Raw genomic sequence first — 12,661 nt, 5'->3', positions numbered from 1 at the left:
ATACTCGGGAAGAGAATAAAATGTTGGGTATTACTGTCTATATTTATAATTGTGTGTACTTAGGTAGGTGTAGTAAGATGTGCGTTTTTTTTTAACACTGGTGAATGTCATCTAACATGGGGCTGGGTGTAGTAAGATGGTCGTCATAGTTTTTTTTTTACAGGAAGCTTTCATGCTGGGTGTAGTAAGATGGCCGCCATCGTCCTTTGTACAGGAAGAAGCTTTAATGCTGGGTGTAGTAAGATGGCCGCCATCGTCCTTTGTACAGGAAGAAGCTTTAATGCTGGGTGTAGTTAGATGGCCGTTGTTTCGTCAGATGAGGCAACCCGTCAGACTGTGTAACGCAAGTGACGTTAGATTGGCACCATCTTGCTACACCCCACACTCCTCCATAGTAAGGTTGCGCCGAGAAGAGGAAAAGCGGACATCTTGTTACACCCACCGGAGTTTTGCATTTTATACTTTTTTTTTTTTTTAACAGTGGACTGAGTTTATATAGTGAAATATAGGACTCCGACCTCAGTCTGGCTGGTTAGATGTTGAATTTTAAAAGCAGCGAACTTCTGTCAGATTAGCAAACCTGTGAGCTGAGCAGGCTTGCCACTGATTTTAAAATGCGACATCTAACCAGTCAGACGGAGTTCTAAGGACTGCATTTCACTATAGAAACGCACTTTACTGTTAAAACTAAGTGTAGAATGCAAAACTCCGGTGGGTGTAACAAGATGTCCGCTTTCCCCTTCTCAGTGTATCCTTACTGTGGAGGAGTGCGGGGTGTAGCAAGATGGCGGCGACTGAACGTCACTTAGCGTTACACATTCTAACGGGTCGCCTAATCTGACGACACTCCGTCATCGTCCTCTATACAGGGAGAAGCTTTTATGTTGGGTGTAATAATATGGCCGCCCCCTGTAGTGACTCATGATGGTGTGCACTCAGTGCTGGTGAGTGTTCAGTAGCTTTATATAACCCCTTATTATTATTATTATTATTATTATTATTATTAGTATCAGATCTGGTTTATCTTCTATTAATTATATATATTTTCAGCTCATTACCCCAGAGAGGAAGTAGCTGGGTGGAAATGAACACTGTGCTGGGGCAGCATGTCCTGTCACCTCCTTGTAGTTCCTCCTCTCTGTGTATTGCTCAGTATGAAGCTGACACTCCCGATCCTCCCTAGAGGAGGAGGGGAAGCCGCCATCGCTGTGCTTCTCCCGCAATGCCGCTCGCCTGGCTGAGAGTTTCTGGCAGCTCTTCAGGTCCATAAAAAGCCCCCCGGAGGGGTTGTTTTTGGTCCTTTATATCAGAGTTGGAGATCCAGCGAAGGAGGTGACTTGGTCAGCAGTTCCATTTTTTTTTTTTTTGCTTGAGGTCATTGTTCCCCAACATTAGCATATAAGCACCTCGTTGGGTTTGTTGTCCTCGTCATGCTGGGATTGTACGGGGGGGGGGGGGGAGAGGGGATTGTACGGGAGGGGGGAGGGGAAACACTTTTTAATGTAGCCTATTATTTGGTTCTTTATATTGGAGTTGGGAGAAATGGGCACAGGAGATGACTTGGACACCAGTTCCATCTTTTGCCCCAGTTTCTAGTTCCCCGACATTAGCATATAAGCACCTCTTGTTGTCACGCTGGCTTTGTACGGGGAATTCTCTCTTTTTGTATTTTTCATTTTTTTTCCTGCTTTTTGTTTCCCTCCAGACTCTCTGTACGCGGATGAAGTGAATGTTGGGTAGTCGTTGGATCAGACCTCTCCTGCCATCCCCTTCGTCCCATCTTTGGTCTCCGGTGCGACATTTGATGGACCTCCGTTCTGTGGTCTCCCACCTCAAAGCCTTGGCCCCCCTGGCCCTGGCCGAGAGCTGGGATAACGTGGGCCTATTGGTGGAGCCCAGCCCCCCGCATCAGGTACAGAAACTCCTGCTGACCAATGACCTGACGGAGGAGGTCCTGGAGGAAGCGGTGGGGATGGGAGCCAACATGGTCCTGTCCTATCACCCTCCCGTCTTCAAGGCTCTGAAGAGGCTGACGGCTGGACACTGGAAGGAGCGCCTGGTGGTGAAAGCCTTGGAGAACCGTCTGGCCATATATTCCCCACACACTGCCTGCGATGCGCTGAGCAACGGCGTTAATGACTGGCTGGGCAGGGCGCTGGGTGAGCGGGCACTGTGTGTCTGTTATATGTATCTTAGGGAACACATAAATCCTAGAATTCTGAATACCAGCCTTTCCCAGTGATGCTTTCAACATGGCCATCAAATGAAGAAGTTTGGGGGTGGCCATTCCTGGTCTGAAAATGCTAGTTGCCTGGCTGTGTCTGGTAACAGTAATGTTTCAGTCACTGACATGGAACAAGCATGATGTAATCATGATAACCCTTACCTTCTCCTCTCCTCCTCCTTCATGATGACCATCACCTTCTCCTCTCCTCCTCCTCCTTCATGATGACCATCACCTTCTTCTCCTCTCCTCCTCCTCCTTCATGATGACCATCACCTTCTTCTCCTCTCCTCCTCCTCCTTCATGATGACCATCACCTTCTTCTCCTCTCCTCCTCCTCCTTCATGATGACCATCACCTTCTTCTCCTCTCCTCCTCCTCCTTCATGATGACCATCACCTTCTTCTCCTCTCCTCCTCCTCCTTCATGATGACCATCACCTTCTTCTCCTCTCCTCCTCCTCCTTCATGATGACCATCACCTTCTTCTCCTCTCCTCCTCCTCCTTCATGATGACCATCACCTTCTTCTCCTCTCCTCCTCCTCTCCTCTCCTCCCCCTTCATGATGACCATCACCTTCTCCTCTCCTCTCCTCTCCTCCCCCTTCATGATGACCATCACCTTCTCCTCTCCTCCTTTATGATGACCATTACCTTCTCCTCCCCTCCTCCTCCATGGGGACCATTACCTTCTCCTCCTCTCCTCCTCCATGGGGACCATTGCCTTCTCCTCCTCTCCTCCTCCATGGGGACCCTAGCCTTCTTCCCTCCTGATCTGTGCTCTTATCCCTCTTTACATTTTTGTTGCATATGCAGGAGCTCTTTGATGAGAAATGGTCACAAGTGGTCTTGTGCAGGAACTGGATGATTCGATGGTAAATAATTATACCTGGCCATGATTGGGTTGAGAGGAACTTGAACAGCAGCTGGGCTCTCCCATGCTCTCTAGGTAGCCCAGGGACCAGCATGAAGTTGGGTAGTTGACAGGGAAGAAACCTTCAGACCTCGGTGGATCTGTCGGTGCCGACTCTCAGTTCCAGAGTCGCCCTCAAAGTAAACAAGGATATATTATAACTTTTGAATAAGCATGGCCATACAAGTTATATTTGATCAATTCTTGCCAATATTTAAATGTTATCTGTAGAAGTGCGGAAAGACAGCCAGATCTCTCATGAATGTGGGTTCTCTGCAGGCCCCTGTGTGTCGGTGCCAATCCGGACCTGCACCTCCCTCTCTCACCCCGGCGGATATGACCACATATTGAAATTTGGCCGCGACGTCTCGGAGACCATCCTGCCCAGACTGCAATCCCTGCTGGACACCCGTGTGCGGACCTACCCGCTCATGTAACCATGCACTCTTTGTATATGTCTTGTCTGATCTATGGCGTACACAGTCTACAGGGCCTATCTTCATTTTCCAGGAGCGACCCCGAAGACAGCGCCCACATCCACCTAAGCTGCTCCCGCGATGCTTTGCTGCAGGCCCTGGCTATTCTGTCAGAGAAGCCGGGTCTACGTGACAGCGTGGAGATCATCGCACTGCAGAAGGTGAGCGATGCTCCGCATGAAGATTTACACCGGGCCGAACCAAAAACTATGCTGTTGAGGGGGGAGGGGCTGATAACGCAGTAGGCTGTGGTCGGTTTTATAGGGAAAATGTCATGAAAAATACATTCAATTTTGTAGAGATAAAAGAACATCTAATAAAATATATATATATATTTGAGTGGGCCCAACAACTCCCTTTTCCAAAAATGTAACAATGTTTTTTTTTTTTTTTTCTAAAATCTTTTTGTCTCTGCAGCCCCCCCTACTGGACACAGGCATGGGACGTCTCTGCACTCTGTCTGAGCCGGTGTCCATTTCTGCAGCCGTAGACCGCGTCAAACGTCACTTGGGATTGGCTCACCTCCGTCTGGCACTGGGAAAGGGGAAGACTCTAGGTGAGATCTCTCCTTCTCCATTATGGTCTATACCTTCTCTCCTTTTCACTGATGACCCTTACCTTATCCTCTCCTTCTCTTCTCTTCTCCCCCTCCTCCTCCATGATGACCCTTACCCTGTCCTCCTCCGTGATGATGCTTACCTTCTACTCTTGTCCTCAATGATGATCCTTACCTTTTTGTTTTTCTCCATCATAACCCCTACCTTCTCCTCTCTTCCTCCATGATGACCCTTACCTTCTCTTCTCCTCCTCCATTGTGACCCTTACCTTCTTCATGACGACCCTAGTTCTGTCCTTCTTCATCATGACCCTTACCTTCCTCCTCCTCCTCTCCTCCATGATGACGCTTGGCTTCTCCTCTTCTCCTCCATGATCACGCTTAGCTTCTCCTCTTCTCCTCCATGATCACGCTTAGCTTCTCCTCTTCTCCTCCATGATGACGCTTAGCTTCTCCTCTTCTCCTCCATGATGACGCTTAGCTTCTCCTCTTCTCCTCCATGATGACGCTTAGCTTCTCCTCTTCTCCTCCATGATCACGCTTAGCTTCTCCTCTTCTCCTCCATGATGACGCTTAGCTTCTCCTCTTCTCCTCCATGATGACGCTTAGCTTCTCCTCTTCTCCTCCATGATCACGCTTAGCTTCTCCTCTTCTCCTCCATGATGACGCTTAGCTTCTCCTCTTCTCCTCCATGATGACGCTTAGCTTCTCCTCTTCTCCTCCATGATGACGCTTAGCTTCTCCTCTTCTCCTCCATGATGACGCTTAGCTTCTCCTCTTCTCCTCCATGATGACGCTTAGCTTCTCCTCTTCTCATCCATGATGACGCTTAGCTTCTCCTCTTCTCCTCCATGATGACGCTTAGCTTCTCCTCTTCTCCTCCATGATGACGCTTAGCTTCTCCTCTTCTCCTCCATGATGACGCTTAGCTTCTCCTCTTCTCCTCCATGATGACGCTTAACTTCTCCTCTTCTCATCCATGATGACGCTTAGCTTCTCCTCTTCTCCCCCATGATGACGCTTAGCTTCTCCTCTTCTCCCCCATGATGACGCTTAGCTTCTCCTCTTCTCATCCATGATGACGTTTAGCTTCTCCTCTTCTCCCCCATGATGACGCTTAGCTTCTCCTCTTCTCCCCCATGATGACGCTTAGCTTCTCCTCTTCTCCTCCATGATGACGCTTAGCTTCTCCTCTTCTCCTCCATGATGACGCTTAGCTTCTCCTCCATGATGACGCTTAGCTTCTCCTCTTCTCCTCCATGATGACGCTTAGCTTCTCCTCTTCTCCTCCATGATGACGCTTAGCTTCTCTTCTTCACGATGACTCTACTCTTCTTTATGGTGTTTCTTACCTTCTCTTCTCCATGATGATCCTTACCTTCTCCTCTCCTTCATGATGATGCTTATCTCTTCTCCTTCTCTTTGAAGACCCTTAGCTTCTCTTCTCCTTCTCTTTGAAGACCCTTAGCTTCTCTTCTCCTTCTCTTTGAAGACCCTTAGCTTCTCTTCTCCTTTTCTTTTGAAGACCCTTAGCTTCTCTTCTTCTCTTTTGAAGACCCTTAGCTTCTCTTCTTCTCTTTTTGAAGACCCTTAGCTTCTCTTCTCCTTCTCTTTTGAAGACCCTTAGCTTCTCTTCTCCTTCTCTTTTGAAGACCCTTAGCTTCTCTTCTCCTTCTCTTTTGAAGACCCTTAGCTTCTTCTCTTCTCCTTCTCTTTGAAGACCCTTAGCTTCTCTTCTCCTTCTCTTTGAAGACCCTTAGCTTCTCTTCTCCTTTTCTTTTGAAGACCCTTAGCTTCTCTTCTCCTTTTCTTTTGAAGACCCTTAGCTTCTCTTCTCCTTTTCTTTTGAAGACCCTTAGCTTCTCTTCTCCTTCTCTTTTGAAGACCCTTAGCTTCTCTTCTCCTTCTCTTTTGAAGACCCTTAGCTTCTTCTCTTCTCCTTCTCTTTTGAAGACCCTTAGCTTCTTCTCTTCTCCTTCTCTTTGAAGACCCCTAGCTTCTTCTCTTCTCCTTCTCTTTGAAGACCCTTAGCTTCTTCTCTTCTCCTTCTCTTTGAAGACCCTTAGCTTCTTCTCTTCTCCTTCTCTTTGAAGACCCTTAGCTTCTTCTCTTCTCCTTCTCTTTTGAAGACCCTTAGCTTCTTCTCTTCTCCTTCTCTTTGAAGACCCCTAGCTTCTTCTCTTCTCCTTCTCTTTGAAGACCCTTAGCTTCTTCTCTTCTCCTTCTCTTTGAAGACCCTTAGCTTCTTCTCTTCTCCTTCTCTTTGAAGACCCTTAGCTTCTTCTCTTCTCCTTCTCTTTGAAGACCCTTAGCTTCTCTTCTCCTTCTCTTTGAAGACCCTTAGCTTCTCTTCTCCTTTTCTTTTGAAGACCCTTAGCTTCTCTTCTCCTTCTCTTTTGAAGACCCTTAGCTTCTCTTCTCCTTCTCTTTTGAAGACCCTTAGCTTCTCTTCTCCTTCTCTTTTGAAGACCCTTAGCTTCTCTTCTCCTTCTCTTTTGAAGACCCTTAGCTTCTCTTCTCCTTCTCTTTTGAAGACCCTTAGCTTCTCTTCTCCTTCTCTTTTGAAGACCCTTAGCTTCTTCTCTTCTCCTTCTCTTTGAAGACCCTTAGCTTCTCTTCTCCTTCTCTTTGAAGACCCTTAGCTTCTCTTCTCCTTTTCTTTTGAAGACCCTTAGCTTCTCTTCTCCTTTTCTTTTGAAGACCCTTAGCTTCTCTTCTCCTTTTCTTTTGAAGACCCTTAGCTTCTCTTCTCCTTCTCTTTTGAAGACCCTTAGCTTCTCTTCTCCTTCTCTTTTGAAGACCCTTAGCTTCTTCTCTTCTCCTTCTCTTTTGAAGACCCTTAGCTTCTTCTCTTCTCCTTCTCTTTGAAGACCCCTAGCTTCTTCTCTTCTCCTTCTCTTTGAAGACCCTTAGCTTCTTCTCTTCTCCTTCTCTTTGAAGACCCTTAGCTTCTTCTCTTCTCCTTCTCTTTGAAGACCCCTAGCTTCTTCTCTTCTCCTTCTCTTTGAAGACCCTTAGCTTCTTCTCTTCTCCTTCTCTTTGAAGACCCTTAGCTTCTTCTCTTCTCCTTCTCTTTTGAAGACCCTTAGCTTCTTCTCTTCTCCTTCTCTTTGAAGACCCCTAGCTTCTTCTCTTCTCCTTCTCTTTGAAGACCCTTAGCTTCTTCTCTTCTCCTTCTCTTTGAAGACCCTTAGCTTCTTCTCTTCTCCTTCTCTTTGAAGACCCTTAGCTTCTTCTCTTCTCCTTCTCTTTGAAGACCCTTAGCTTCTTCTCTTCTCCTTCTCTTTGAAGACCCTTAGCTTCTTCTCTTCTCCTTCTCTTTGAAGACCCTTAGCTTCTTCTCTTCTCCTTCTCTTTTGAAGATCCTTAGCTTCTTCTCTTCTCCTTCTCTTTGAAGACCCTTAGCTTCTTCTCTTCTCCTTCTCTTTGAAGACCCTTAGCTTCTTCTCTTCTCCTTCTCTTTGAAGACCCTTAGCTTCTTCTCTTCTCCTTCTCTTTGAAGACCCTTAGCTTCTTCTCTTCTCCTTCTCTTTTGAAGATCCTTAGCTTCTTCTCTTCTCCTTCTCTTTGAAGACCCTTAGCTTCTTCTCTTCTCCTTCTCTTTGAAGACCCTTAGCTTCTTCTCTTCTCCTTCTCTTTGAAGACCCTTAGCTTCTTCTCTTCTCCTTCTCTTTTGAAGACCCTTAGCTTCTTCTCTTCTCCTTCTCTTTTGAAGACCCTTAGCTTCTGCTCTCCTCTTCCATGATGACATGCTTTATGTCTCTCTGCCCCCTTAGGATCCTTATTTCTCCTTCTTGATGAGTATTAATGTGTATAACAATATACGGTCCTTCTACCCCCAGAATCCTCGGTTAATGTGATGGCCGTGTGTGCCGGCTCAGGAAGCAGCATCCTCAGCGGAGTCCCTGCTGATCTCTACCTGACAGGTGAGGTCCTCTGTATGTGAAACGGATTCCTGAGCACTCAGTCCTGCTGTCGTGTAAGAGGGACTGGTGTTCTTTATAATGGTGTTTAGTGCCTTTAAAAAAGTATTCATACCCCTTAGAATTTTCCAAATTTTGTCATTTTACAACCAAAAACGTAAATGTATTTTATTGGGATTTTATGTGATAGACCAACACAAAGTGTCCCATACTTGTGAAGTGGAAGGAAAATGATAAATGGTTTTTAGAATTTTTTTTACAAATAAATATGTGAAAAGTGTGGAGGAGGGGCATTTGTATGGCGCCCCCCGGAGTCAATACTTTGTAGAACCCCCTTTTCTCTACAAGTCTTTTTGGGGGTGTCTCTACCAGCTTTGCCCATCTAGAGAGGACATTTCTGCCCATTCTTCTTCTTTGTAAAATATCTCAAGCTCTGTCAGGTTGGATGGAGAGCGTCTGTGATCAGCAATTTTCAAGTCTTGCCACAGATTCTCAATGGGATTTAGGTCTGGACTGTGACTGGGCCATTCTAACACATGAATATGCTTTGATGTAAACCATTCCATTGTAGCTCTGGCTGGATGTTTCGGGTCGTTGTCCTGCTGGAAGGGGAACCTCCGCCCCGGTCTCAAGTCTTTTGCCGACTCTAACAGGTTTTCTTCTAAGATTGTCCTGTATTTGTCTCCATCCATCTTCCCATCAACTCTGACCAGCTTCCCTGTCCCTGCTGAAGAAAACCATCCCCACCACATGATGCTGCCACCACCATGTCTCACGGTGGGGATGGTGTGTTCAGGGGGATGGGCAGTGTTAGTTTTCCCCACACATAGCGTTTATCTTTTAGGCCATAAAGTAGAATTTTGGTCTCATCTGAGCAGATCACCTTCTTCCACATGTTTGCTGCCCCCTCCCCCACATGGCTTCTCACAAACTACAAACAGGACTTCTTATGACTTTCTTACTCCAATCTCTTTCTTCTTGTCACTCTTCCATAAAGGGCAGATTTGTGGAGAGACGACTAATAGTTGTCCTGTGGACAGATTCTCCCCCCTGAGCTGTGGATCTCTGCAGCTCCTCCAGAGTTACCATGGACCTCTTGGCTGCTTCTCTGATGAATGCTCTCCTTGCCCGGCCCGGTCAGTTTAGGTGGACGGCCATGTCTTGGTAGGTTTGCAGTTGTGCCATACTCTTTCCATTTTCTGATGATGGATTGAACAGAACTCTGTGAGATGTTCAAAGCTTGGGATATTCTTTTTTATAACCTAACCCTGCTTTATACTTCTCCACAACTTCATCCCTGACCTGTCTGGTGTGTTCCTTGGCCTTCATGATGCTGTTTGTTCAATAAGGTTCTCTAACAAACCTCTGAGGGCTTCACAGGACAGCTGTATTTATACTGAGATTAAATGACACACAGGTGGACTCTATTTACTAATTGGGTGACTTCTGAAGGCAATTGGTTCCACTAGATTTTATTTAGGGGTATCGGAGTAAATGGGGCTGAATACAAATGCCCCCCCACACACACACACACACACACACACACACTTTTCACATATTTATTTAGAAAAAAATAAATAAAATTGAAACCATTTATTTTTCTATTTTTAGCAAGAATGTTATTGCTAGTTTGCATTGTGATCATTTGTTTCCACTTTACATCTCTTCAAAGTCTTTGTACGGGGCAGCTCAATGCCTATGCTGTTCTTTTGGACTTTCCCATGTTGAGCCTTGCCCATACCTTGCCACAACTTGTCTGTCTCCCCCCCGGCAGGTGAAATGTCCCATCACGAAGTGCTGGACGCGGTGGCAGAGGGTCACAGCGTCATCCTGTGCGAACACAGCAATTCAGAGCGGGGGTATCTGCAGGAGCTGCGGGGGCAGATTGCGGAGAGACTGGAGGGACAGGTGGAGGTGGTGGTGTCCAAGAAAGACCGTGACCCCCTGCTGGTGGTTTGAAGAACAGCAAGAAGACCAGGACCTCCCCTCCCCCCTGCTGGTGGTGCGAGGAACAACAAAAGGCCACGGCCCTCTGCTGGTGGTGCGAGGAACAACAATAAGACTGCGGGTTGTGTGGGGGGGGGGGGGGGAACAGGACCCCCTGCAGGTGATAGGAGGAACAGCAATAAGACCTGACCCTTTTCTGGTTGTGTGAGGAACATCAGACGGTTATATATAATGACAATAAACTGGCAGATTTTTGAACATCTTTGTGTGTTTATTTAGGATCTTTCCCAAAATTCTCATCTCCCCTGCTGACACGATTGGCTCATTTATTCTCCCAAATACATTCACAGCTCGTGTTGATATCACACCTGGCCAATGGCCCTGAGAAGCTGGAAATCACTAAAGTAGACAGAACTACTACTATGCTACTACACTGCTATCACACTGATCTCCACTGTCTTCCAGGTCTCGTGTTGATTGGCCCAGGCTCATGCATTGTCAGCACAGGCGGTTGGCCTCTCAGCACAGGTGCCATTCAGAGATCTCTTTGTGTTTTCTGAATGAATGCAAAGCTTTCTCTGATGTGATGAGGAGGGGCGGGGATGTCACACACTCTGATGGGTACTCTGATGTAAGGGGGGGCTCTAATGGGAACTCTGATTTATGGGAGACTCCTAAGGCGGGGGGGGGGGGCTCCTGAGTTGGACTTTGATGTAGGGGGGGCTCTAACCCTAAAATAAGAGGGGAACCCTAGGGTGGACTTGATGTAAGGGGTGGGCCTCTGATGGAGAACCTGATTTGAGGATGGGCTCTTATGGGGACTCTGATGTAAGAGGGGGGGCCCTCTAGGGTCAACTTTGATGTAAGGGGGTAAGAGGACCCTGATGTAAGGAGGGGCTCTGATGGGGACCCTGATGTAAGGAGGGGCTCTGATGGGGACCCTGATGTAAGGAAAGGCTCTGATGGGGACCCTGATGTAAGGAGGGGCTCTGATGGGGACCCTGATGTAAGGAGGGGCTCTGATGGGGACCCTGATGTAAGGAGGGGCTCTGATGGGGACCCTGATGTAAGGAGGGGCTCTGATGGGGACCCTGATGTAAGGAGGGGCTCTGATATGGACCCTGATGTAAGGTGGGTTTCTGATGGAGACTCTGATGTAAGTAGGGGCTTTGATGGGGACCCTGATGTAAGGAGGGGCTCTAATGGGGACCCTGATGTAAGGAGGGGCTCTAATGGGGACCCTGATGTAAGGGGGGGCTCTGATATGGACCCTGATGTAAGGTGGGTTTCTGATGGGGACCCTGATGTAAGGAGGGGCTTTGATGGGGGCCTTGATGTAAGGGGGGGCTCTGATATGGACCCTGATGTAAGGTGGGTTTCTGATGGAGACTCTGATGTAAATAGGGGCTCTGATGTGGACCCTGATGTAAGGGGGGGACTCTGATGGGGACCCTGATGTAAGGAGGGGGCTCTGATGGGGACCCTGATGTAAGGGGGGGGGCTCTGATATGGACCCTGATGTAAGGCGGGTTTCTGATGGAGATTCTGATGTAAGGAGGGGCTTTGATGGGGACCCTGATGTAAGGAGGGGCTCTATTGGGGACCTTGATGTAAGGAGGGGGCTCTGATGGGGACCCTGATGTAAGGAGGGTCTCTGATGGGGACCCTGGTGTAAGGAGGGTCTCTGATGGGGACTCTGGTGTAAGGAGGGGCTCTGATGGGGACCCTGATGTAAGGAGGGCCTCTGATGGGGACCCTGGTGTAAGGAGGGTCTCTGATGGGGACCCTGGTGTAAGGAGGGTCTCTGATGGGGACTCTGGTGTAAGGAGGGTCTCTGATGGGGACTCTGGTGTAAGGAGGGGCTCTGATGGGGACCCTGATGTAAGGAGGGGTTTTGATGGGGACCCTGATGTAAGGCGAGTTTCTGATGGGGACCCTGATGTAAGGAGGGGCTCTGATGGGGGACCCTGATGTAAGGAGGGGCTCTGATTGGGACCCTGATGTAAGGAGGGGCTCTGATGGGGGACCCTGATGTAAGGGGGGCTCTGATGGGGACCCTGATGTAAGTGGGGGGCTCTGATATGGACCCTGATGTAAGGCGGGTTTCTGATGGAGACTCTGATGTAAGGAGGGGCTCTGATATGGACCCTGATGTAAGGTGGGTTTCTGATGGAGACCCTGATGTAAGGAGGGGCTCTGATGGGGGACCCTGATGTAAGGAGGGGCTCTGATGGGGACCCTGATGTAAGGAGGGGCTCTGATGGGGGACCCTGATGTAAGGAGGGGCTCTGATGGGGGACCCTGATGTAAGGAGGGGCTCTGATGGGGACCCTGATGTAAGGAGGGGCTCTGATGGGGGACCCTGATGTAAGGGGGTATGACCAGGTATGATATCACTGCATCATATTATGAATAGACTCTCTTAGGCAATTCTTGACAGAGAAAGGGGTGCTGAGGCTGCAGCTTTTCACACCTCACTCAGACTGCTCAGACGAGTGTAGAAAAGGTGGACCATCCCATATAGCAGCGAGGTTCAGAAAGTGCTGGCAAAGCCGACCTCCATAACTGAAGCAGATTGGGATCTGTGATAGAGGTGAGAGAAGATTTATTTTTCTCCCATAAA

General features: G+C 48.0%; 1 protein-coding gene across 3 annotated transcripts; it reads left to right on the top strand.

Moving 5' to 3' along the window:
* Positions 1–4: 4 nt before the first annotated feature.
* NIF3L1 (NGG1 interacting factor 3 like 1) lies at positions 5–10,296 on the top strand. Of its 3 annotated transcripts, none has more exons than XM_077446939.1 (7): positions 5–27; positions 1,706–2,159; positions 3,416–3,569; positions 3,647–3,773; positions 4,030–4,168; positions 8,011–8,094; positions 9,866–10,296. In XM_077446939.1, the coding sequence occupies exons 2-7, from the start codon at positions 1,730–1,732 to the stop codon at positions 10,048–10,050; spliced, it is 1,119 nt and encodes a 372-aa protein (XP_077303065.1). In that variant the 5' UTR covers positions 5–27; positions 1,706–1,729; the 3' UTR covers positions 10,051–10,296. The 3 variants fall into 3 exon arrangements, with proteins under 3 accessions (XP_077303065.1, XP_077303063.1, XP_077303064.1); XM_077446937.1 differs by lacking the exon at positions 5–27 and adding an exon at positions 787–944; XM_077446938.1 differs by lacking the exon at positions 5–27 and adding an exon at positions 1,197–1,332.
* The last annotated feature ends 2,365 nt before the right edge of the window (positions 10,297–12,661 follow it).

The sequence above is a fragment of the Lithobates pipiens genome, unplaced genomic scaffold, assembly GCF_037356315.1.
Source record: "Lithobates pipiens isolate NorthernLeopardFrog02 unplaced genomic scaffold, aLitPip1_a1.2 Scaffold_22, whole genome shotgun sequence".
Lineage (NCBI taxonomy): Eukaryota > Metazoa > Chordata > Amphibia > Anura > Ranidae > Lithobates > Lithobates pipiens.
This window is presented reverse-complemented; position numbering and strand designations above follow the sequence as displayed.